Below are 26,008 nucleotides of genomic sequence, written 5' to 3' on the forward strand. Positions count from 1 at the left end.
ATCTGTAAAACAAACTCTCAAGAGGAGTGGCATATGGAGTGTATTACAGTAATTCATCCCTGAGGTTACCAGTACATAAAATGGTGTGGTAAGTCCTGCTCTGCCCAGGAAAAATTGTAGTTGGTACAAATTGATATTGTTCCCAAAAGCTTCTTAGATTTCAAATAGCAAATTCTCTAGAAGAATCCCCTCAAGGGGAAAGCAATGTCATCTAGATTAACCGATCTGTCATGGAAGATGGAGTCCTTGCTGCTTGCTGAGCTTGGTTGTTTTCTCTTGGAAGATCTTGGAAGATCTACTTTCTTACCAGCCCTCAGCCTTAAGCATATTTGTTCTCATCTATCCCACCACTGTCAAACCAAGTGGTAGAAATGAGATGTTCTAGCTGATCTGTGGAAGCTAAGAAGAGTTACATTATTTTGTACTTGGATGGAAAACTATAAAGAAATCCTAAGGATGTATGCTAGGAACATCTCAGAAAACAGCCATAGTAAAACACATCTGTATTACTGCCATAAAATTACATAGATGTATCTATATAGAGTCATCAAGAACCATGTTTGACTGGAGGGAGTATTTAACTTTAACCACCAGTGCCACCATCAGCTCCACCATTGTCATGTTGCATTAATTTTAAATCCTTTAGGTGTCTTAGTTTGGATATAATTTTAAATAATTGCTTATGTTAAACAATAATATAATAAAAGTATGTATGTATAATTTATTAGTTTGATATCTGGCCTTCTCCCCTCCCCAGTACTTAAAATTTTGCTGAACTCATCTCAACCAATCTCTCTAAACTATGACCTGCACCCCCTTCTATATCCATTTCACTTTTATTACATTTCATTTCAGATTGTTATTAAACTTATTTTTAATTTCTTTTTCTATGTTCCATTTTTTCTATTTCTTGGAATTTTTTTATGGTTCCCTTACTATTCCCTTCTTTTTTTCTTCTCTTTCCCAACTATTTTGAACACCTTTTCTCTTCATCTTCCCTCCCATGTGGTCCTTATAATAATTCTCTTTAATATTTCTGGGTTTTGTTTTGTTTTGAAAAAAGGAGCCAAAGAACCATTTGGAGTGGTGTAGAGAATAAGAATGATGACCTTGCTGGAGAAACTGTTGCCTAAACAAAAAGCAGATACTGTTGCCTAAATAAAAGGACCTGAAGCATTTTTTTAAAAAAAAAAACCAAAAACCCAGAGCTGTCAGATAACATTTAGAAGTGCTCAGTTATTGTCAGCCCCTTGAGATAGGACAGACTAGGAAACCAAAGTTATGAATATTTTTTTCTTATTTATTTATTTATTTAATTTATATAGATGCCCATGTAACAAGCAAATTGATTTGGGTGATGTACAACAAAACTAAAGGAATAAATATTTTAAATAATTATTGTTAACAAGTATCAAAAACATTTAAAAACTGTAAAAACAGCTAAAAGAAGAACAGAGAAAGGGATGTTAAATGGCATTGCCTCACTAGTTCACCCGTCCCCTGGGGTCCTCAGGCTGATTAGCATAACAGGTCTTGAGGGACCTTTGGAATCTGAGAAGCAATGAGGTCATCCTCACATTCGTCTGTGTGTGTGTGTGTGTGTGTGTGTGTGTGTTTGTTTGTGTGTAGAAGATTCCAAAGGGTAGGAGCTACAGCAGAAGACTCACATTTGCAAATTATAGACGAATGGACTGTAAAATATAGAATTGTACAGTAGAACATAGGGAACTATATAGAATACAGTTAAATAATAGAAACCATCGAGAAGACAGAGTCATGTTATAAATCATAGACCCTTTGAGATAGGATTAGGAACCATAAAGTAAAATAATTAGATTTAAAACATAGTAAAAGACAAAATTATTATTATTTGCAAAGGGAAAAAGTGTAAGATTTTTCTAAAAAAAGTTCCTCTATACAGAGTTTGTTTGTTTCTCTGTCTCTGGCTGTTATCAACTCACAAATGAATCCTATGATTTCATGCCCCTTTGAAAGATCTGCAGAATGCTTCTGAAAGAGGCTTGTCTGATCTGTTTTTCCCCTGGAGGAGACACCAACAACAGTGTTGTTTTTATTTGCTTCGCCACTTACTTTAACAGGGATGTACATTTTTAATATGCATATACTTTGGCTCTCCCTGCTTTTCTGCTATTTCTGTCCTTTTTTTTTTAACAGCATGTGGCCTTCCATTACTATAATCTCATCATGGGAATCATCCCACTGTTATTTCTTTTAAATCAGATTTACTCTAGTTTATTTCTCATGCTATCAGCGTTGGCGTATGGACAATGAAAAGCACGAAATTGATGAGGTGCTTTTTGAAACATTTATTTTCTAAAATGTGGACATCTTTATCGGAAATCTCTCTCGTGCTTCTATTTTTAATCGTACACAGAATTCTTTTTAAACCCCTGAATATATGCATTTAAACTCTGTAAAAAGAAATTATATTACATATTATTTATTTATTTATTTATTAAATGTGTTTGCTGCCATTCTTGCCTTGGGCCACACACACATACATACATCATATATACCAAGGGGGGGAGTTAAACACAGAATTTTCTCAGGATTGCAGTCTACTTCAGTCTATCAGTGAAATTTTGGATAAGAATGACTGAACTAGTAAGAAAGAACTGTTTCACTGGGCGATCTTTATCATTCCATGTTAAACAAACAAAAGCTAAATGGCAGGAAAAGAGTTCTGGAAAAAAATACTCAGTAGTTATCAATATCAGTGTTAACAATGATATTGATAATTACTGAGTATTTTTTCCCCAGAACTCTTTTCCTGCCATTTAGCTTTTGTTTGTTTAACATGGAATGATAAAGATCGTTCAGCCATATCATTTATTAACCATAAGTGCCATAAATAGTTAGATGGGCAGAGTGGTGGGAGTCAGATATGTGAACAACCGGTTCTCTGTGTGGATGCCACTTCCGGAAGTCCATTCAGGGCCTGGGCAACAAAAAATTAGCTACTGGTTCTGCCAAAGTGGTGCAAACCAGCTGAATCCCACCACTGGATGGGTATCACTCATTCAAACATCGATATAAACCTTAAACAGAACCTGAGCTTTTGTATTCAATTTTGTCTTTTCCTAATGCTTATTACTGTATTTTTCAAGCCTTGCCTAATTGTTTCCTTTCATTGTACACCTTAGCTCTTTCAAGGCTACCTGTTCAGATTGTGTTTTTATGTTGTGCCATACAATTATTTAACATTAGTTTTAGCATGATTGTTTTATGCCTGAACTTTGTCTCTACAGGAAATCATGAACAATTATATTAAATTAAGCATACCGTATTAAGTTAGTTTTGGAGATTTATTAAGGCATATCTCCAAAAGCTAACTAATCAAATTATCAGCCATTGTTTTTTCTTGTTCACATTTTAGTCCACTATTAATTTTTAGCCATTGGCATCTTAATTTTTTTAAATATTTTTTTCTTGTTTAAGTTGCCAATGCAATGATATTTCTATTCTGCTTGGCCTGATATCCATTGGCTGGATGTAGGAAATTTATTATATAGATATGCAATAAATCGGAAAAAATTCTCGTCTTTTTATATTGTATAGTCCAATCGCTCTGTCCATGAGACTCGGTATCAAAGAGCCTTATTTTTTTTTAATCTTCAGTGCTATTTGTTATAACTCAAACAAGCCAATTGGTTTTGCCCTTACTAGATTGACTTTGGTGATGGCAAGCAAGTCTCTAATGCATCATTTAACCACTGTACACAAGCCAAAGCTTTGTTTTAACTTTCCATTATTGCACTGTGTCCTCAAAGGTATTCAAAAGACTCTTACTATCATGTACATTTATTTTAAACAATCAAGTTCTGTGTCAGTTGAAAGAAGAGATTTTGTCTAGCATTTCCAAACATACATTTCTTTAGATTTCACGGTAGACATGCAGTTTGGGACAAATCTAATTTTAGGAATTAGGTTAAATATTTGTACTTTTGCAGCCAATTCAGGGTGAGCCTACCAGTAGCTTTGACAGGAGTCAGATAAGGAGTCAGAGTGAGGCTAGCCCGACCTTGTCTATGTTCATTGCATGAATGCCCAGGAAGGGTAGAACCTGCATCACAAAACTGTGATGATGCTTTCATCATTCTGACAGATCTGGTATGTGTCACACGTTTGTTAATGAATCACTGGTTCCTTTGGCACAAATATCTATTTATGTATTAAATTGATATGTTGATTTATTTGCATCTCTTTCCCACTGTTTTCATTGCAGTACATAGAATATTAATATAAAGGAACTTTTTTATTTTAGTTGTAAGTATTGTTATACTTTATAAGACCTGCAGTTGTCCATACAAATTCTGGTTTTTAATAAATATACCAAAAGATACTTGCTTACTATATCAATTTATATTAGTTAATTTAAAACCAATTATTTTAATGCATATATGCTGCTATTCTGACAATAATATTGCTGGCTAGTTTGGTATTTAGGTCAATTTCTATGGGTATGTAGACCCAGGGATGAAAGATGTAGATTCTGATCAAGGCAAAGAATTGCTTAGATTGGGCTTCATTATTCATTATGAAACTGCCTGAGTTGGGTGTCATAAATCTATTGATGGTGCCAAACTCCAAAATTCTGCATACACCTTCATCGCAGGGGAGGTCAGGATGGATTCCCAAAAGACACTGCAAGCCTATACTTATTTGTTAAGCAAAAGCCAGCCACCATCACCTTCTGAAATTTCCCCCCCAAGAACGATTGGAGCTATCATAAACAGTTGAGTGTTGCATTTCCCCAGACAGACTCTGAGGCATAATGTGGGGATCCTCCAGGACTCATGGGTCCTGCTCAAACAGCAGGTGGCAGTTGTAGCTAGGAAAACCTTCACTCAGCTTTGTGTAATGCATCTTTTACACTCCTTCCTGGATCAGGAGACTCTTTTTTTAGTCAGTCATACCATGGTTAAATCCTGTCTGGATTATTGCAACATGGTCTACTTGGGTCTACCCTTGAAAAGTATCTGAAAGCTTCAGTTGGTACAAAATGTGGCTTGGGCACACTAGGATGGCGCACATAACACCTCTGCTGCATGAACTGCATTGGGTGCAGGTTTGTTTCTGAGTCCAATTCAAGGTATTAATTATGACCTTTAAAGCCCTACATGTCAGGGAGGCAGATTACCTGAAGAACCATCTTTTTCCCATTATATCGGCTTATCTCACTATATCAGGTAGGAAGGGTTTGTTGGAAATGCTGCCAGTTAAAGAATTTCAACTAGTAGGCTCCAGGAAGAGAGCATTCTTTGCCATTGCCCCTGAACTTTGGAGCCTTCTTCCACCAGAGTTGATGCTGGCCCCCAGTCTCCTTCCTTTTGGAAATCCTTGACGTTCTGGCTTTCCTGTGATTTTCCATAACTAAATTAAAGACTGCAGTAGAATTAATCTCTCAGACCATCACTTGTTTAAATGGTTCCAATCGTTACAAGGCTGTGAATTTAAACAATGCTCTTATTCCTAGATTATATAGATACTTATATTTTTCATTAACATGCTGATTTATGGCTAAATACTTCTTTATACAGCCTTTTTCTTTCATGTATTAAAGTACTAGGCATGATTATTTAGTAAGTATTGGTGAGACCATACCTGAAGTCAAGCAAAATAACTTTTTAGGATTGCATTCATTCTCATTTTATACATGATTAACTTATTTCTAATATGAATGAATACTGCAAAATACTGAATACCAAAGGAAAAAACCTCGGCTGAATTACTAAAAACACAAATATATGGTTGATGATTCTGGACTCAAAAGACCTGTTACACTGCATGGTATTATTTAATAACTTTATACTAATGAAAGTAATTTGGAAACACATTTCAATTGTTTATATTTTTCTAAGTTAGATTAATCTGGAAAAAAATATCTTTTAAACATTGATGATATTTTGTGGCTATATAATAGCAAATCATCTTACCAATAGATGAAATCAGACTAATCTGTATTTAAACAAATAGGAGGATATATTGCTCAAAAGAGACTAGTTTTCACTCAAGTTAATAAGCTGTAAGAAGTGGGTGACTTTGGCCAGTTACTTTCTCTCTGACACCTTGAATTAGTTATAGCATTGATGGCAAGCCTTTTAGAGACAGAGTGCCCAAACTGCAACCCAAAACCCACATGTATCGTCAGGTGCCAGGTGGGTGTGACCCATTGGGTGGGTGTGGCTCATTTGGTGGGCATGGCCCATTGGGTGGGCGTGGCTGCAGTGGTAACGGCAGACTGGGTGGGACTAAAAAGTTCAATCAATCAATTCCAACTTTGCAAGATCTTTTTTTTCCCCACAAGAAGTTGAAATTGATTGATTAATTGAACCTTTTTTTTTCACACGGCAGTGGAGGCCTAAAGCAAAAAGGTTTTATAAACCCAGCTGAAGGCCTAGGACTGGGCCAACGGTGTGTGTGCCCACAGAGAGGGCTCTGCATGCCACCTGTGGCACCCGTGCCATCGGTTCCCCACCACGGAGTTATAGAAATAATAAAAGCAGGTTAAAAGAATAATATGAATAAATACATTTTAAAAATTGCAATCTGCAATGGAACAGCCTAGGGCCTTTAAAACAATAGGAAAATATTCGGTATTTATAACTCTCCAAAATAGCAACTGAAACAATATCTTTTATGTTTTAAATATTTGAACATTTTTTTCCCTATGTAACAATGGATTTCTTTATGGTAGCCACTGGGAACAAACGTATTAGTATCATCTGGTTATTTACAGAATTTCTTAGTATAGCCAGATCTTTAGCTATTATAACAGTTTTGATAGCAAGTCATATTGAAACTATTGTAATGGAACCTACTGCTGTGTAGAGATTATGGTCATAATGGAAAATATCACTGAGTTTATAGATATGTATGTGTTGTGTATGTAAATAGTTAGCAATAAGCCATGAAAGAGATTGCAAACACAGTGCAGCTTTGCAAGGTTTAAAGCGGGAAAATAAGGTGCAATCATTGGACGCCACAACCAAGGAGCGGGAAAACAGACTGCTGTATTGGTTACAGTTCAAACGCTTTCTCTATAAAAGGGTTGCAACATTTGACATTTGACAGTTGACTTTGTGTATTCAATAAACTCGTTCAGTGTTAACCACTCTGAGTCCTCGTCAATTCGAACCAAACAACTGGCGACGAAGGTGGGATTGACAGAAGACCAGAGATTAGGAAGAATTGTCGTGAAGGCGGCAAAGTCAGAGCGAGTCACAGTCAACCGAGCGGCCGCGGCAGAATAGGAAAAAAAATTCTCCGAATGGCGCAAATCGGGTCACTGAAGGAATTTGACCCTAACTTCCCCGAAGATTGGGAAGAATTCATTGGTCAGGTCGAAGGATTCCTGTTAGTGAACGGAATCACTGACGACCGAAAAAAAGCGGCGGCACTTTTGACAATTTGCGGCACACCGGTCTACAGAGTCGCTGTCGGGCTGTGCCAGCCACAACCAGTCTCCAGCGTGCCCTATGCCGACCTCCTTGCAAAACTAAAGGTTCACTTTACTCCCCGAAGGTCCGAACTTTTTTGGCGGCGCATCTTCGAGAAGAGAAATCAGAGACCGGGGGAGTCCATACAGAAATTCGTCGCTGCCGTCAGGGAAGCCGCAGTACGTTGCAAATACGATAATTTAGAAATTAGGATTCGGGACAGAGTCGTGCTGGGCTTACGCGATGAACAATTACAAAATAGAATAATCGCCAAACCTACCGGCGATTTACAGGAAGTGCTCGACGAACTCCTAACGTATGAGTCAACCGGGTATCGCGACCCCCCCCGCAGTAGCATGGCGACAGCACCTGAAATTAACCAAGAGGGCTATGTGGACTGCGGGGAGGTGGATCAGCAGTGGGAGGAAGAGATTGCCGAAGTCTCCAGGCGATTTGGAAAGATGGCACCCAGACAACTTAGAAGCGAGGGGCCTGAACCAGGCCGCCGGCAACAACCCGCAACACCGCAAAGACCACCGACCGGGGCACAACGACCGTGGCGGGACACCGCAACCAGACCGCGCGACAACGACACCCAGAACCGATGTGGCAGCTGTGGCGGCAACCATCCCCGCGCTTCCTGCCGATTCCGCACCGCCAAGTGCAGGGCTTGCGGCAAGACCGGCCACATCCAGGCCATCTGCAGAAACCGCGTTCGGGACTCCCGTCTGAATGAAGTCGATGTGTGGCCAGAGGGTAAGGTAACCCCCAATGCTAGTGGCAAGGAGACCCCTAGATCCCGGGCGAAATTTCCAAACCTAAGGGAGGTGGCCCGAGTCAATCGGAGACGGCAGGGAAGGGGGCACAATTTTCCGGACGGAAAATTAAAAATTACAGTCCTTCTGCAAGGGGTCCCTTGCAGAATGGAAATCGACTCAGGGGCTTCAGTGTCGATAATTTCCACTGAAACCCTTGAGAAAATCGAACAACTAAGTGGAAAAAGAATTCCACTTAGTCCAACAAATATTCAATTAATGGACTTCCAAAAAAGTCCAATAATCGTAAAAGGAAAGACCAGCCTTAGAGTAAACTTTAAGGGGTTTAAGGGGGTCTTAGATTTGATAGTTACGGAGGGGAATAGGACCAGCTTAATAGGGCTTAATTGGTTTCCTGCCCTGGGAATTTGGATAGGGGGAATAAATTCAGTGATCAGAAATAAGACCCTCGAATCCGTCTGCAAAGAATTTGCAGACGTATTCGATGGATCTCTAGGCAAGTACAAAGGGCCCCCCATTAATTTTAACCTAGACCCCTCAGTAAACCCAATCAGGCTAAAGGCCCGGAGGGTACCTTTTGCCTTAAAAGAAAAAATCGAGGCCGAGCTCGACCGGCTTGTAGGCCTCGGAGTTTTAGAACCCGTTGAGGGCGGTTTGTGGGAGACGCCGATCGTCACACCCCTCAAACCCAATGGGGATGTGAGGATCTGCGCCGACTATAAAGCGACCCTCAACATTGGAATGAAAAAGCATGCTTACCCGGTCCCGACGGTGAAGCAGGTCCTCGCCACGATCCAGGACGCCGCCATCTTCGCCAAGCTCGACTTGGCGCATGCGTACTTACAGTTGACTGTTTCCAAAGAGGCTGCAGAGGCACAGACAATTGTTACCCACAAGGGGGCGTTCCGAGTCCACAGACTGCAATTCGGAATTGCAGCTGCTCCAGGCATCTTCCAAGAAGTGATGGAGAGGACCTTAAAGGGCATACCTGGAGTATGCCCTTACTTTGATGATGTCCTAATAGCTGGAAAAGATGAAGGAATGTTAGTAGAGCGACTGGAACAGGTACTGGGTAGATTTAGAAAGGCTGGATTAAAATTAAAAAAGGAAAAATGTAGCATAGGGGTTAAGTCCACTGATTTTTTGGGGTTCAGGATTGACAAAAGCGGAGTCCACCCTACCCCTGAAAAAATTAAAGCAATAAAAGGGGCGCCTGAACCAAGGAACAAGGCTGAGCTACAGGCCTTCCTAGGCTTGGTAAATTTTTATCACACTTTTGTGCCACATAAGGCTGCCATTGCAGAACCACTGCACAGGCTTTTAGATAAGAAGACCCCTTGGCATTGGCAAGACAAGCACAAAGCGAGTTTCCAGACCTTAAAAGATATCCTTTCCAGTAGCTCAACTGTAACCCACTTTATAGAAAACAGACCAATCTACCTGGCGTGCGATGCTTCGCCTTATGGCGTTGGGGCAGTAATCAGCCATTTAGACACCCAGGGAATGCAAAGACCCATTGCTTACTACTCCCGCACACTAACCAAGGCAGAGCGGAACTATGCTCAAATTGACCGGGAAGCTTTAGCCATAGTGGCAGGAGTTAAAAAGTTCCACGACTACCTGTATGGCAGGAACTTTACAATACTGACAGACCACAAACCCCTGCTGGGACTGTTTACCACAGATAAACAGACTCCCCAAATTATGTCTCCCAGGATGCTGAGATGGTCCATTTTCCTCTCAGCATATTCATTTTCCCTCCAATACCGACCAGGTAAGGACATGGGTCATGCAGACGCTCTTAGCAGATTGCCCCTTAGCACAACAGAGGAGGACCCTGCCCCAGTGGGACAAGTAATGTCCCTACAAGATATTCCTGATCTGCCCCTAACTGCTAAAGACATAGCTGAGGCAACCAATAAGGACCTCATCTTAAGGAGAGTAATGGCCTGGGTCATGAGCGGTTGGCCCAACGCCAACCCGGACGTAAAATACAGTCCATTTTTCCGAAGGAAGGATGAACTATCAGTTCATATGGGTTGCTTACTTTGGGGAACTCGTGTAGTAATTCCAGGAATCCACAAATCAGCTATTCTATTTGAATTGCATGAGGGACACCCCGGAATAGTAAGGATGAAGGCCCTGGCTAGGAGTCACTTGTGGTGGCCAGGATTGGACCAAGACATTGAGGAATGCGTTGCCAATTGCCATCTGTGCCAACGTTCCAGGCCTGAACAACAACACATCCGCACACATAAATGGGAGCTAGCTAGGAATCCTTGGTCCAGGATTCATATTGACTTCGCTGGACCTTTCCAGGGGTTAACGTTCCTTGTAGTGGTCGACAGCTACTCTAGATGGCTAGAAGTAGTACCGGTCAGTTCAGTAACGGCAGGCAGAACAATACAGGCATTAAGGGGCCTCTTTGCCACTCATGGGTTGCCGGATTTAATAGTGTCTGATAACGGGCCACAATTCACATCTATTGAATTTCAGGATTTCCTCAAGGCCAACTCGATTAAGCATAAGACTTCTGCACCCTTCCACCCCTCCACCAACGGATTGGCTGAAAGGAACGTGAGGACCACGAAGGACGTGCTTAAAAGAATCATTCGAGGTGACTGGCATCAGAGACTAGCTGAGTTCTTGTTGGCTCAACACACAACCCCTTGTTCGGCTACAGGGAAAAGTCCAGCTGAAATGAGGTGGGGAAGAAAAATCTTGACCAAGTTGGACAGACTACACCCTGACAGACTCCAACCAAACATTGAATTAGACATTCCTAACAGAACATTTGAAGTGGGGGACTTGATTTGGGCCAGGAACTACGCCCAAGGGGATAAATGGATTCCTGGGGTGGTAACTGAAATCTTAGGTCCCCTATCATACATCATTGAGGGGGAAGGGAATAGGGTCTGTAAAAGACACATAGACCAGCTGAGGAAAAGATCTAGTGGGTGTGTGCCAGCTGAGGGGGACCAAAGCTCAGTTAGGGCAAACAGTACAGATAACATTAGGCCAGAAAGTGGTGTAGTGGTTGGGCAAGATGACATATTTCCTGATGCCCATCAACAACAATTCAGTCCAATTGATTGGGAAATACCCCTGCGAAGTAGGCCAGTGACAACTGAATCCCAAACACAACCTAATACACAAGGCAGTACATCTGAAGCCAGTAACCCTGTGCCCAGGTCTAGTAGTAACCAGCATAGTAACCAGCAGCCAAGCAGTCAACCAGGAAGAAGGGTCCCTAGCAGCCAAAGTAACAGATACCCTTCTAGAATACATAGGCCACCAAAATACCTAATGGATTTTGTAAAGAAATGACACCAACTGGGGGGTAAGGGGTGTTGTGTATGTAAATAGTTAGCAATAAGCCATGAAAGAGATTGCAAACACAGTGCAGCTTTGCAAGGTTTAAAGCGGGAAAATAAGGTGCAATCATTGGACGCCACAACCAAGGAGCGGGAAAACAGACTGTTGTATTGGTTACAGTTCAAACGCTTTCTCTATAAAAGGGTTGCAACATTTGACATTTGACAGTTGACTTTGTGTATTCAATAAACTCGTTCAGTGTTAACCACTCTGAGTCCTCGTCAATTCGAACCAAACAGTATGGACATCCTAATCTTGTCAATGTCAGCCATTCACCTTGTTAAGAAAGTGGGCTAAGCAAAATCTAAACTTACATTTTGTAATCCCAAAGAGATACAAAAGAATAGCTTCCTGAACAAGCTATTAGAGAGCCAGTTTGGTCTAGTAGTTAAGGTACCAGGCTAGAAAGGAACAGACTGTGAATTCAAGAGCTGCCTAAGCTATAGAAGCCAATTAGTTGACCTTGGGCCGCTCACCCTCTCTCAGCCCAACTCATCTCACAGGGTTGTTTTGGGGGGAAAAAGGAGAAGGGAGGTGTGTTGGACATATTCACTGCCTTGAGTCACTTGTGAACATAATAAAGGCAGGATATGAATAAATAAATAAAATAGCTTTATCATTACTTATTAGTGAGAATACATAGAAACTCTATGTTGGGTTTTGAGTCCAGTATGAGACACCATGATTAACAGATGTAGCACTATGTGCTACGTAGTGATCTGAACTCCCTTTGGATGCTTCTCAACACAGGATTATCTTGACTAGGGAAGTCACATTATACTGGCAACAAAGGTTCATATTGTCAAGATGATGGTTTTCCAAGTTGTAACATATGGCAATGAAAGCTGGACCATCAGAAAACTGTTGCCTTTGAATTATGATGTTGGAAAAAATTGTTCAGAAGACCTTCTACTGCAGGAAAAATAATTCAGCACAAGATTATATAAAGCAGTCCTTGCTGTAAGAACTAACAATGAAGCTGAAGTTTAAATATTTTTAAACAAAGAATGAGCAGGTGAAAATAACTGTATGCAGTTATGATGTCTGGAAAAATCAAAAGTAATTTGAAAAGAGGGTTGGTTAGATATTATCACTTGAGGACTACCTCATGCATTTAAGATTCAAAGAAATGCTTACTGAAAAACACTGCTGCAAGTGAATGAAAATAATAGAAACCCACAGAGAATAAATTCCATGATTTCATCTGCATTTTTTCAGTAACTCATAGAGTATAGGGAACCTGCTTTAATATTTTTTTTCATTTATTCCTATTTGTGAAGGAATGCCACAATGTCAATTGACTCTAGATTAGTGTTCATTACTAAAGCAAATGGGTTAAGATATTACTATATTTTCTGCCAAGGACATATAAACCTTGTTTTCTAGTTAGTATTTCATGAATATGTTTTTATTGTCATATTTACTGAATAAATGCAATAAATTTATCTTAGGTCCTTTGTCTTGTAATCTTCCTTAAACTAATAAAATGGGCATCTGTTTAGATTTTTATATTTCTCATTAGCTTTGAGCATAGCACAGGGTCAAAGTCAAGTTAGAAGGCAGATGGGCTTATTTTTGTCTCTGTGCTGATTTCAAATTGCATCCAAATGATTAGTTTACATATCTTTATGCAAAACAAATAAAAGCTCCATAGCTGCAATTTATTCCTGTTCACCGAATTGCATAGCAAAATGAGGGTGGGGTGGGGTGCTGAACTATTTGGAATAGATGACATTCATTTGGTTTTCTTTTAATTCTATACACTGATGTTCAATTAAACATTAGTAGATCATATGCCATTACAGAGTAATGCTTGTTTTCCTTATTCAAGGCATATTGAACAACTAAATATTACACATTCTGATGGGCTTTAATATATGCATGCCGTGGTCTGCTGGTAATTTACTTGTTTTAATTGCATCAACTATTTTCCTTTCTGCTTTGTTTTTTATATTTTATTTTTTGAAAGAAAATCCCAGACTATTCTCAGGCAGTAGTTTACAACATGCAGTCTATGATCAACAAAGGATTTAAGAATGACAATGTGGTGAATGGGTACTTTACAGCTCTCTTGGGTTGTTTGCCACCACTCCCTCCTCATACATGGACATGCCCTTGTAGAATATTAGGGGACCCTTCAATATTTATCATAATAGTGTGTAAAATATCACTCAAGTATTCCTTCTTCTCTTGGAAGGCACACATAGTTTGTAGGTCAATAATAGAACACATTGCTCACAGAACTGCCTTAGAAATAGTTGTCATAAAAAAACAACCAAGCCTTTTCTTCCAACTATTCCATGCCTACCGAGCTGTCAAATCTTGCTTAAATTCAAAGTAGGATATGTATTACTCTGCATTTATTCTACTTCTGGTATTTTGGCTTTAATATGTGTATATTGACTTGGGATAATGTAGATAAGAACATTATATTACCTGGAAAGGTCTATATTGCATACATTCTTTAAAAGCCATAACTTTAAACCTGGTAGAAAGCAAGAGCAGATAAATGTTATACTTAAATTTTGGTGCAATATGGATCTTATTTGTGAACTATGACTTGATCAACTGTCCCTAATTTGAAAACCATGGCTTAGAGTGATGTGTGAGACTAGTCTCCACAACAGAGATGGGCAACTGAAAGATATCACTGCTAAATAATACAAATGAGGCATTGGGAGCTTCATTGTGATAAGAGACTGTTCATCCTTCCTGTATTTCCAGTATATTTCACTACCTTTTTTAAAAAAAGGAAAGGAAGTGGCAATTTATGTAGAGTTACGTGCAACTAATCATTGTTCTTAAAGGAAGAGGGCTTATTAAGTCAGAACACAAGCTATTTTTTAAATATATTTTGACGCTGCAGACACTATAACTTGCCAAGTATTGTGCGTGGTAACAGAGGTCTAAATCAAAATGTCAGCAAGGAATGTGATTCAAAGTAATTAACTGTCGGGTGAAAAATATTATCTGATATACAGAGAAAATCTTTGTCACTTATATTTTGTAGAGAATGGCCCTGAAAAACATTCATATAGATCAGGATGGTATCATATAAATTATAAACAGACATATTTTAAAGTAAAAATGGAACAACTTTACCAAAATATTGTGATAATCTTTCATATTTTGGAAAAAGTTTGACATATTTTCCATTTCGGACAATTCTATATAAATTTGTTACTCAAGTCAAACATAGCCTACTATCATGGATATCCAAAAAAGGGTTCCAAAGCATATCTGGTCTTACAGATCCAGGACATTATTACAAATTTGGCAGGCCATAATACACAGGCCATAGGCTGCAATCCATTAGTCTAAAATTAATAATTTTCATAATTCTTAAGTCCTGGGTGCTAATTTTATATATTTATATTAGAATATTGTTTCAGTACAAGATGAGAGAGCTTGAGCTGTCTGGCTTGTACTTCAATGAGTATTTTAGTTTTCATTTCACAATGTTACTTATCTTTCTTACTTATGTTTGAGGAAAGAATTCTTTCTTTTTTTAATGATATTTTCATGAGCTTTCCCATTTATCTTCATACATAACTTTTGCCATATATACAGATTTCTGAAAGAAGCATTTTTGAAAATATTCTTATGATTTGGAGAAACTTGAGTTGCCATATCAGAGAACATAGGCTTAGAAAGAATAAAATAAAAGCAATTTACTGCATACTAAAGAAAAAAAACAATCAGAACATTGTAATTATCCATCTAATAAAACCAACATCTTGCCAAAACTAATCTATAAAAGAAGAAGAAGAATTAGTCATTTTTTTTCAAAAATAACCAAATGTTCAACAATTATTGCAAGAAGGTTAAAGTATTCTACATGTTTCATCTCAGATGACATGACGTGCTTCCTGAGGTTGATTTTAGCTAGTTAGGTACAAAAAAGCAAGGTCTTGATACAGGAATATCTAAGAGGGGAGACAGAAAAATCACAACAGAATAAAGCTTAAGTTCAATAAACTATCAGCATACAAATTTATCACACCTTATATTTCTCCAACATAATTTTTTTAAAAAACAAAATAATCAAAATTCATGTATAGTATGAAACAATATAAATAACTTAACGTGCAATATTTTTCTCTGTAGTGTTAACTTCATTTGTCAACATTTATGTTTGGAATCCCTAAGGGAAGAGTAACAGTGAATGTTAACCATTTTATTAGAGGAGGAAGAGGAGAAGAGCAAAAGCAGGGATTTAAATTTCAGCTTATTTATTTATTTATTTATTTATTTATTTATTTATTTATTTATTTATTTATTTAATGGGACTTATATGCCGCCCTAACTCCCAAAGGACTCAGGGCGGCTAACAACAATAAAATACAAGTAAAATACAAATATTAAAATTAAAATTAAACTATATCTATAGCCCCAATTAATAAAACCTTAAAACCAGATTAAAAACCCCATTATCATCAGTCCAGGTTGGCCTGTTGGAAAAGAAATGTCTTAAGGTCACAACGAAAGGACCGGAGGTCTGGGGTCATCTGGAGCTCCAGGGTAAGCTGATTCCACAGGGCAGGTGCCCCCACAGAGAAGGCCCTCCCCCTGGGGGTCGCCAGGGACATTGTCTGGCCGACGGCACCCTGAGGAGGCCCTCTCTGTGTGAGTGCATAGGGCAATGGGAAGTCGTTCCTGGGAACAGACGGTCCTGCAGGTATCCCGGGCCTAATACTTGGTACCAAGACAAGTTTCCAAATGTAAAGTCTTGTTTAATTTGTTTGCCTACTCCTTCCTACTGCTTTTGACTTACCGTCTATTCTCTCTCTCTCTCTCTCTCTCTCTCTCTTTTTTTTTCTCTCTCTCTCTCATTTTCCTTTGCAAACAGAAAGCTGACCTTGCAGTTGCACCCTTGGCAATTACGTATGTTCGAGAGACGGTCATCGACTTTTCCAAGCCCTTTATGACTCTCGGAATAAGTATTTTGTACCACAAGCCCAATGGTACAAACCCGGGTGTCTTCTCCTTCCTGAATCCTCTCTCCCCTGATATCTGGATGTATATTCTGCTGGCTTACTTGGGTGTCAGTTGTGTGCTCTTTGTCATAGCCAGGTAACATGTCACACCTTGTGATTTTTTTGGCAATTGTTATTTTTTTTGTCCTCTTCAACAATAATTGTCAAAAGTCACAAATTCTTCCTTCTTTCTTATTCTTAACTGCTAATCTTGTATCTATATACAGAGAAAAAGTCAGCATCAATTTAGCATCAAGTTCCTGCAATATAATGCTTTTGTGCTGCTTCATATTGACTGTGCCCCTTATCTTTTCATAATAGTATGAGTTCTATAAATTTGTTAACAGTAAATTGAAGAAATTTGACAGTTTTTTAGAAACAATTTCCTCCCTTTCAATCTTGTCTTGAAATGCAATAAAGTTTATTTTTATATATTGGGTACTATATTAACAAGAAATAGATATTCACATAAAACACACAACAATTCTAAATGAAATTAAGGACAAAAACTCTCTACATAATGCTAGTAACAGCAAATGAAGCTGGGAAAGTGAAGCCTGCCCCCTGGTCCAAGGCTTGTCATTTTTTTTATTAGTTTCTGTCTTTGCAGAGACTATATTGCAATCCATATATTATTGAAATTTGATTTAATGGATCATTTGGGAAGGGAGAAAGAGGATGTCCATTAAATTCAAATGTCTGTTAAATCTGAATTTATGTTATTTGTAGGTGATTTAATTGATGCAAAATGTGCTGTTTGAGTTAAACCTTGATTTAATGGGTAAATGTTAATCTATTAGCACATATTGTAATAGTCCATTAAATATGGGTGGACCCTGTACAAAAAAATTGTACATTGTACCCTGCATCTATAAAATGTAGGTCTACTTTACCAAGGTTTTACTGTACTTCTGATGACAGGAGTTTGCATACCTTCCTTATGATTTCGAATCTGGTCACCAAAGCTTCTAAAAGTCAGGACAGTGAGGAGGAGCAAGGCAAGTGATGGTGGGTACAGGCAGCATGGTCCCATCTATTTCTGTATGGTGTAGTTCAGAATACAAAACTAAAGCTATTAAAAATGTCAAGTGTAGGTCAAGTGTGGAAGAAATGTACACAATCGGACACAATATGGTTTTAAGATCCAGGTACCTAGTAATCAGATTAACAAAACCATAGGTTTTTAATCTAATTCCTCCTATCTCTTTTGAACTCCCATTAATTAACTGAACAACGATTGGCAATAGTAGCAGTTTTTAACTTGCTTGAATCCTGGAAATAGGCAAATCAGAATAACAGATTTAAAAACATACTTAGGTACTGAGATGAGTAAATTACTGCCATAGCATTCCAGTAAAACAAGGATACCAGAGTCCCAAAGATGCTTTTTGAAAAGGCAACTGGACTTTATTTTCCTTGAAGATGTTTTGCTTCTCACCCAAAAAGCTTCTTCAGTTCAGTCAATTCTTGGATAAGAATCAAAATGTCTTCAAGAAAAACAAAGTTACCTTTTGGGACAGCCATTACCTGGATGACTTAGAATCTTCATAGACAAAGAGATCAGAGTTTCTTCCTTGTATTTTCATTTTATATGTGTCTAGTATTTTAAATTAAGAAATAGGCAATCTGGTCCAGTGAAGTTATGCAAATGCATCCAACATTCAGTATGAAGTCTTTATGTGAATCAGATTTATTCCACTGATTTGTGTTATAGATGCTCCGGAGCTTCTATTAATCATGTCTATCAATCTGGTTAAATTCTGTTATTTGAACAGCCTATTCCTAGCAGTGAAACTAATACATTTGTTTGCCAGTCCTTATGTCAAATTAATGCTACTATTTGATGGCTGCTGGTTTATAATCAAACTGGGGAAACTTCTTGTATCATTCCTGCATCTTGTCGGTCACTCTTCATGAATTATAATGTTGAAATATTTGTGTTTATGATGCCTTGGATTTTGTTGTTTTTATGGATTAGTGGGTTCTCTCAGTGGATAAGAAGTTGTGACTTTGGAAGTCACACCTAAAAAGCCTCAACCTAAGGAAGGATGTGTTCATGGTAGTTTTGGTTTTAAACATAAATATGTAGCAAAATATATATTTATTATGTATAGCAAAATTTATGCAGACACATGCACAGAGAGACACACATACATACGTACAAAATGAAAACTGTAAAAAGAGACATTTTAGCATGTGGACGAAGTGCAACATTTGTACTAATCTAAAAACTGCTCACTTTACCTTTTAGTTTGCTCTGCTTAATCCTAAGAGTTTTAGTTCTTTACTCAAATTCTTTTCATGCCTCGTTTACTTCTTGTTTGATGTAAGTCATTGATTTGTCTTTTGCTATAAGTTATGCAAGTGCAAGGCCACCCCTTCTATCTTAAGCAGCAGACCTAAAAGAGCTCTCCCTAGCAATTGTTCCCTCTCCACATTCCCTTTCCTTGGGGAAACAGTGAGGGTCATAACCTGTGCTGTATTTGTTAAACTAACATACTTCCCTCAGGTATCAATGCTGAAATAAGATAACGAAAACTGAGTTTTGCATATAGGTAGAAAGGACTGTAAATGTGTCTTCTGCCACTGTTAGCAGTATATCTTGATTTGGCCATCAGTCAGAATTCCATTTAATTAATTTGATATAATTTTCTAAGAGATGATATCATTCCTTTCTAATGCTGAAATAGTGGTGTGGAATGGTCTGGTGTGGTGTGGTATGGCAGGAAACTATAACAACAGCGACTTTATGTGTCTCTGATAAGCAAAAGGTATAATATATTAAAACATAGTTTGAATGATTTCCTAGGCATCTTTGGTTTATCCAGAATATTACTGCATTTTTAAATTATTCCCTAGGAATATTAACAAGGTACAACTATTGATGAACAGTTACAGATGTCATTACAGGCATTTTATAGGCACTGTATAATTGGATTTTCAAAAAGCTTTTAAACTAAGCCTCTCAAGAAATTGCTAAATTAAACCTTAGTTATGTGGTGGAAGGAGTAAGGATTGGTAAGGAAACTGGGAAAGGACAGGTGGTGTTCTTGGCATATCTACATATTAAATAATAAGTTATGTCATCATTTATGGATAATATCATTTACAGCACAAGTTTGTAAACACTACTTATTCGAGATAGCAAAACGCCAGACAGAAATAGAAAATCAGTCAAAATCATTAGCAGACAAATGAATCACTGATAATATTTCAGATTCATTGTGAATACCCAGAAAAAAATGTTGTTGAAATTATAAATGAAACCTGAGTGAAAATGGAGCCTGTCTAAATTCAGATGCCAACTATGTAAATTGGATGTAAACCTAAACAATAAAATATGTGCAGTTAGGCAAAGCAGCTGCCCATTTATGGGTTACTGCATCTAAAGACATAGAGAAAGGACTGAGAAGATGTGATAATGATTAGGCTACCAAACAACAGTACTCAATCAATGCAGTCTTTATTTTGTCATAAGTAACCATATGTCATAAGTAAATAATACAATATGGGTTTCCTATGGATTAGCTTCAGAGAAACATCCTTCTTTGAAGGAAGACCCAGCACTTTCACTTCTAGAAGAAACATCATTAGATTCAATCCTTTGAATTTATTCTCACATAAATAAGTTTGCTATTAACAGTGGGAGTGCTCCTCAATAAATAGAATTGAGTAATAGCAAGAGATAGACCAATTTTCATGAGTTCCTCCTCTTATCTCTACATTCACTGTTCCTTTTTTTCTGTTAGTCTGAAGAATACTAAATGTTCTATAGCATATTTCTGAGGAACATATATATTGCATAGGAGTAGAGAATCTCTCTCCCTCTCCCCTCCCTCCCTCACCCCCCTCTCTCTCACACACACGCTCCACCCCACACATTCATCTTTTCTTGCTCTTCTTTTCAGAGAGGAACAACAAAAATGACTAGGGGACTGGAGGCTAAAACATATAAAGAATGGTCACTGGGATTGAGTATGTCTAATTTAATGAAAAGAAGGACTTGTGGTGACATGATAGCAGTGTCCCAATATCTCAGGGTTAGGGGTTAAAGGTAAAGGTAAAGGTAAAGGTTCCCCCGCACATGTGTGCTAGTCGTTTCTGACTCTAGGGGCTGGTGCTCATCTCCGTTTCAAAGCCGAAGAGCCAGCATTTGTCCGAGGACGTCTCCATGGTCATGTGGCCGGCATGACTAGACGCCAAAGGCGCACGGAACGCTGTTACCTTGCCACCGTATTGGTCCCTATTTTTCTACTTGCATTTTTACATGCTTTCGAACTGCTAGGTTGGCAGAAGCTGGGACAAGTAACAGGCGCTCACTCTGCTACACGGCAGTTGGGATTCGACCCGCCAAACTGCCGACCTTCTGATCGACAAGCTCAGCGTCCTAACCCACTGAGCCACCGCGTCCCTTCTAGGGTTAGCGTTAGGGTTAGGCTATTCCCCAAAGCACCCGAAGGGAGTACATGAAGCAACGGATGAAAACTAATCAAGGAGAGAAGCAACCTAGAACTAAGAAGAAATTTCCTGACAGTTAGAACAATTAATCAGTGGAACAGCTTGCCTCCAGAGGTTGTGAATGGTCCAGCAATGGAGTTTTTAAGAAGAGACTGGACAACCATTTGTCTGAAATGGTATAGGGTTTCATTCCTGAGCAGGGGGTTGGGCTAGAAGACCTCTAAGGTCATTTCCAACTCTGTTACTCTATTCTAACTTTTATTGCCAGCAGCAGTCGTAAGTGAATTTAATAGCTATGTGTAGGGCCTATTCTAAACATATTGGCACTCTAGGCAAAGTTAAATTCTGGCATCCTGTGTGGTTTGAAATTTTTAAAATGTGTCCTCTTGCACTTTTTTCTTCTTCTTCTGGTTTTTGAGCTTTACACTTAGGATTTTCAGCCCTGTAGAGCTTTGTTTTCTCGTCTTGGATATTTTCACCCTATTTTCCTACCAAATAGTTTTAATTACATCAGTACCCATTGTTGTCATATGGCAAGAATTCCTCATAATTATATTTAACCATTGAGTGGACACAGTGACCCACAGAGTATACTGCTACTGCTTTCTTTTATTGAGTTTTTAAGTAGTCATTTCGCTGGTGTCAGCTAAAATTTGTCACCCTTAGCCAATACCTACTATAGCTGGCCCTGCTTGTAGGGATGAAAAGGACCTCTTTGTCAAAGCTAGGCTCTAGATATAAATCTGTGTAAAAAAATAAATCTCTTTATGTTGCATATCTAATGGAAGTTACCATCAATATGAGTGAAAAAATTAAAATTTAGAATTCTTATTTCTAAGGTAGCATGAATAATGGGTGTATATTGTAACTAAAGCAGCAGTGCAAGATTACAAGTTTCATACATGAGTTATCTGACTAGAAACCTTCACTATTTATTTCTCAATAATGAAAACTCCTTGATTTTTGAATATGCTGATTCCAAAACAAGTTAATTGTCTTGCTACTTATATTCTTCCTTCTAGATCTATGTAACAAAGAACACAGAATCACTTTTTTTTTAAAGTAACTAGCACTGTTTTCAATGGAAATTTTCATTTGTTATGCCTTATCAGATGTTGAAAACATTATTTTAATCAAAAAATAATTATATTTACGTACCTCTGAGCATTTATCTTTCTTAAACTAAGCTATTGGGTTAAGAAGTTGGCTGCACAATTAGAATAGCATGTATATTTAGGAATACAAGTAAAATTAAAGTACAACATATTTTGAATAATAAAAAGTTCATGTATCCAAAGAAAGCATAAGATTTTTTTCTCCTAATGAGAGGTGATTCTTAATTGTATTTGATATGTATTAACACATTCACCTAATTAATCCTTGATTTTGTAGGAAAAGGTTATTAAATCTATTTAAGATTATGATTTGAAGGTGAATTTTGAGTATATAAAATGGAGTATAAATTATTTGTATTCTTGGAACTATTTGTAGCTATTCTTGCAACAAATATCTTTATAGTCTAGTAGCGTACTGCTACAAGATTCTTGTAGTATTTATTATAGTGTAATTAAAATAAGATTTGAATTAAAAGCTTTTTGCATTCTATGTACATATATTTGTGGGGGACAATATGTGTATGTATAAAATATATGAATCAATTTACAGAATGCAAACTATGGTAATATATATTTCATAATTACTGCTTCTTGCACTTATTATCATGTTGTTTCTTTATTAGAATTTTCCTTCATTGGTTTAGTTGCAGTTATTCACGTTGAACATAATTCAAAAACATCATATTAAGTAGATCTCTACACATTAGGAGCAGAAAACAATGATTTAAAAGATGCAGTATGGTCATGCCTAGTTTACATTTGTAATATCTATTTCAGGTAGTCCTCAGTTAATACTCATTCAGCAACTGTTTGAAAATACAATCATGCTGAATGAATGGTACTTATGATGGGTCTTTGAAGTTCTGTCTGTCATAGCATCCTGTGGTGACTGACATGTTTGTGATTTGCAACCTTCCCTGTTAACTTTCCACTAGCAAAGTCATGAGGAAACTGTCAGACAGTCACAGTCATATGAGGTCCTTGCTTAATGGCAATGATTCACTTAATCTTGGTAAGTGGGGACTGGTGGAACTGCTGTCACTAAGCAGTCTGGACACATAATATTGTATTTTAAAATAATGTCACTTAGCAACAGAAATTCAATAAGGACTGCTTATACTATAAATTAAACTTTTAAAAAATGCAGCAATAGCTTTTTTCTTTTTTTCATTCAGCAGTTATAACTTGGTTGAATTGAGCTCTTCACTGAAAACCATGGTTATAACAATATAATGTTAATTTCAGAAGAAGAACCAGTCTTCTTACATTTTATTTTCAAGTAGAGGGTGGATTTCTTGCAACTTTAGTGTACTTTTGACCCACTGATCATTTCCTTAAACCTCTCTAGGCTTCTCATGATCAGTCTTAAATCAGTGAAGCTTCCTTTAGCAATAGGAAAGTCACTGCAAAAGGACTTATCTTTTTTTTTTCTTTTAGGTAAAATAATGCATAGGCCCAGTTGACATTTTGTTCTTCTGTTATACAAGTCAACAGGGCCTTGACCTTCCTTGAACCTGTCTAGATGTAGGCAACACAAAAGAGTGTTTTGGGAAAGAAACACTCATTTAAAGAAACTGCTTTTTAAAATTCTCTAATATATCAATCTAAAGCCTGATCTCTTGTCTTAAAAACAAATTTTTATTTTAAAGAAATCATTTTGGGGAGACTGACAAATTCTAGAGCTAAAGTATTTGAAGGTAAAGCTTAAATCTTCTTTGAATCATGCGTGACCTAGGTGGCAATAGTCCACTGCTTTCTTCTGTTTTATTTTCTTGTTTTGTATTCTCAATCTGCCTCATAATTGTATAAAACCCAATTTATTTCTGTGACCTTGTATAATCTCTGAGTCAAGATCCATACTAAAGCTCCATGTAAATCAGGGGTGTCAAACTGCCAGCCCACAGGCCAGTTGCATCATGCAGAGGCCACACCAGCCCCAGCTCCTGCAATATGAAAAAAGTCATGATACGTCATGACATGTGACGTGACATGGCAAGTTTGACACCTGTGATATAAATGATTACATTAGGAATAACTAAGCAGTATTTTCTACTTCTAGTATTTAGGATTACGGGTTGAAATGTATTAAAGCATGCTTATATTTTGGTGATAAAAGATCTTACTTTTTCAAACTCTTAGTCAAATGAAGCTCAAAGTATAAAATTCCTTTTTAATCAAGGATAATTAATAAGGCTCATGATTTCATGTTTAGATACGAAATTACCTAAAATGTTTTGGAATCTGAATAAGTATTCCATTCATTTCCATTATATGTTATGGCTTCCTATAATTTATATACTACTTAATTCATCTTTTGCAAGAAAAAATATATGAAATCACTGGGAGTCAAATTTAAGCCGAAGGAGATTATATTTGAATTTTTAAAATTCAATTATTTTTAGATGTTGTATGAAAGTTTATAGCATACACTTTTGCCTGTCTTAGCTCTAGGATTTTCTACTGGATATCCCATTATAGATCATATCATTTTGTCCTTCATTGGGACATTGATTAAAATGAATTCTAATATAATAGTCAATTGCAGTCTGCCCATCCAGTTCACAGGCTTTCAAGCCTGCCTTCTATTTGTATTTATAGTTACTTTTTGTTTCTCTTTCCATGAGAGTCAGACGTTAATTTTTCAGTCCTGTACTAAATCTGTTTATTTATTTTTAAATTTTGTTATTACCATAGTAGAAACCTCTATCAGGATCAATAAAGAGCTGGGGGAAAATGTGAAAAGTACAATAATATTAATCTCAGCAACATATTTCGTATGTTCGATTTAAATGTTCAGGACAGACATTTTGTATGTTCATTAACTCTAATGAATAAACCTAATCTAACTGTAAAGTGAGAGAAGAAAGAAGACTGTAACATGATCTGGATGCATATGTCTGATAGAAAAAAAATAGAGTATACAGTGACTGGAAGCTCAGAAATTTACTCACCCTCTTAAATCAGAACAAGAAAAAGTAATTAAGAAAATTCTAGCATGGTCATTCCAAGAGACAAAAGTGACTAATATGCCATGCAAAATTGCCCTAATGCTAAAATTAAATATTTGGTTTAAATCATATCATATGGTTAGGAGTCTAGTAATTAAAATCCATCCCAAACAATGAAGTTTCCAGTGCTCTAGGAAATTAATTAAGCTTCTACTTTGGTGGTCTCCAGGATGGAAAGGCTTCATGGATTTAACTTGTTTCATTTTTATAATTTAGTTACCATCTATTATTGATCCTATTTTAACTCAGACATCTTTGTTAACTCCTGTGACTCTTTAATGTTTATTAATTTACTGGCTTATGAATCAAATTTATATGCCGTGTTTCCCCAAAAGTAAGACCTACCCTGAAAATAAGCCCTAACTTGATTTTTGGGGGTGGGCCTAATATAAGCCCTACCCCAAAAATAAGCGCTAGTTTTGGGGTGAAGCACATACCTAAAAATCAAGCTAAGGCAGGGGTGGAGCTTACCATTGTAGTCAGGCCTCCCATAGATCGACACTTGCCTCACTGGCCCATTTCGTCTGTGGCCAAAGGAACAGCTTCATTCTGAGAATGGAACTCAGGCCTCCGCAGTCAGAGGCCTTTCTGAAGAGCCTGTGCAGCCAAGAACTGAGCTATGGATTTAATCTGTAGTATGGTTCTCGGTTGCATAAGCCTTTCAGAAAGCCCTCTGGTGGTGAAATTCAGTCCCGAGCTCCATTCTCAACTGCAGAATGATGCTGCTCCTTTGGCTGCCAAAAAAGTGGGTTGGCTGGCTAGGGCTATCGCTACTGCAAGATGAATGGAAAATAAGACCTGGTGTCTCTTTTGGAGGGGGAAAAAATTAGGAATGGGTCT

The 26,008-nt window shown here is 37.6% G+C and overlaps 1 protein-coding gene across 1 annotated transcript in view; it reads left to right on the forward strand.

Moving 5' to 3' along the window:
* GRIK2 (glutamate ionotropic receptor kainate type subunit 2) overlaps nucleotides 1–26,008 on the forward strand; it is a gene marked incomplete at both ends in the record, with an annotated part of 532,047 nt that overhangs the window by 336,895 nt on the left and 169,144 nt on the right. Inside the window, one exon of the mRNA XM_083352959.1 lies at nucleotides 16,461–16,684. Within this exon, the coding sequence (XP_083209085.1) occupies nucleotides 16,461–16,684 (224 nt within the window). The remainder of the gene's footprint in view (nucleotides 1–16,460; nucleotides 16,685–26,008) is intronic.

This window comes from Vipera ursinii (genome assembly GCF_947247035.1).
Source record: "Vipera ursinii genome assembly, chromosome: 1".
In the NCBI taxonomy this organism is placed as follows: Eukaryota; Metazoa; Chordata; class Lepidosauria; order Squamata; family Viperidae; genus Vipera; species Vipera ursinii.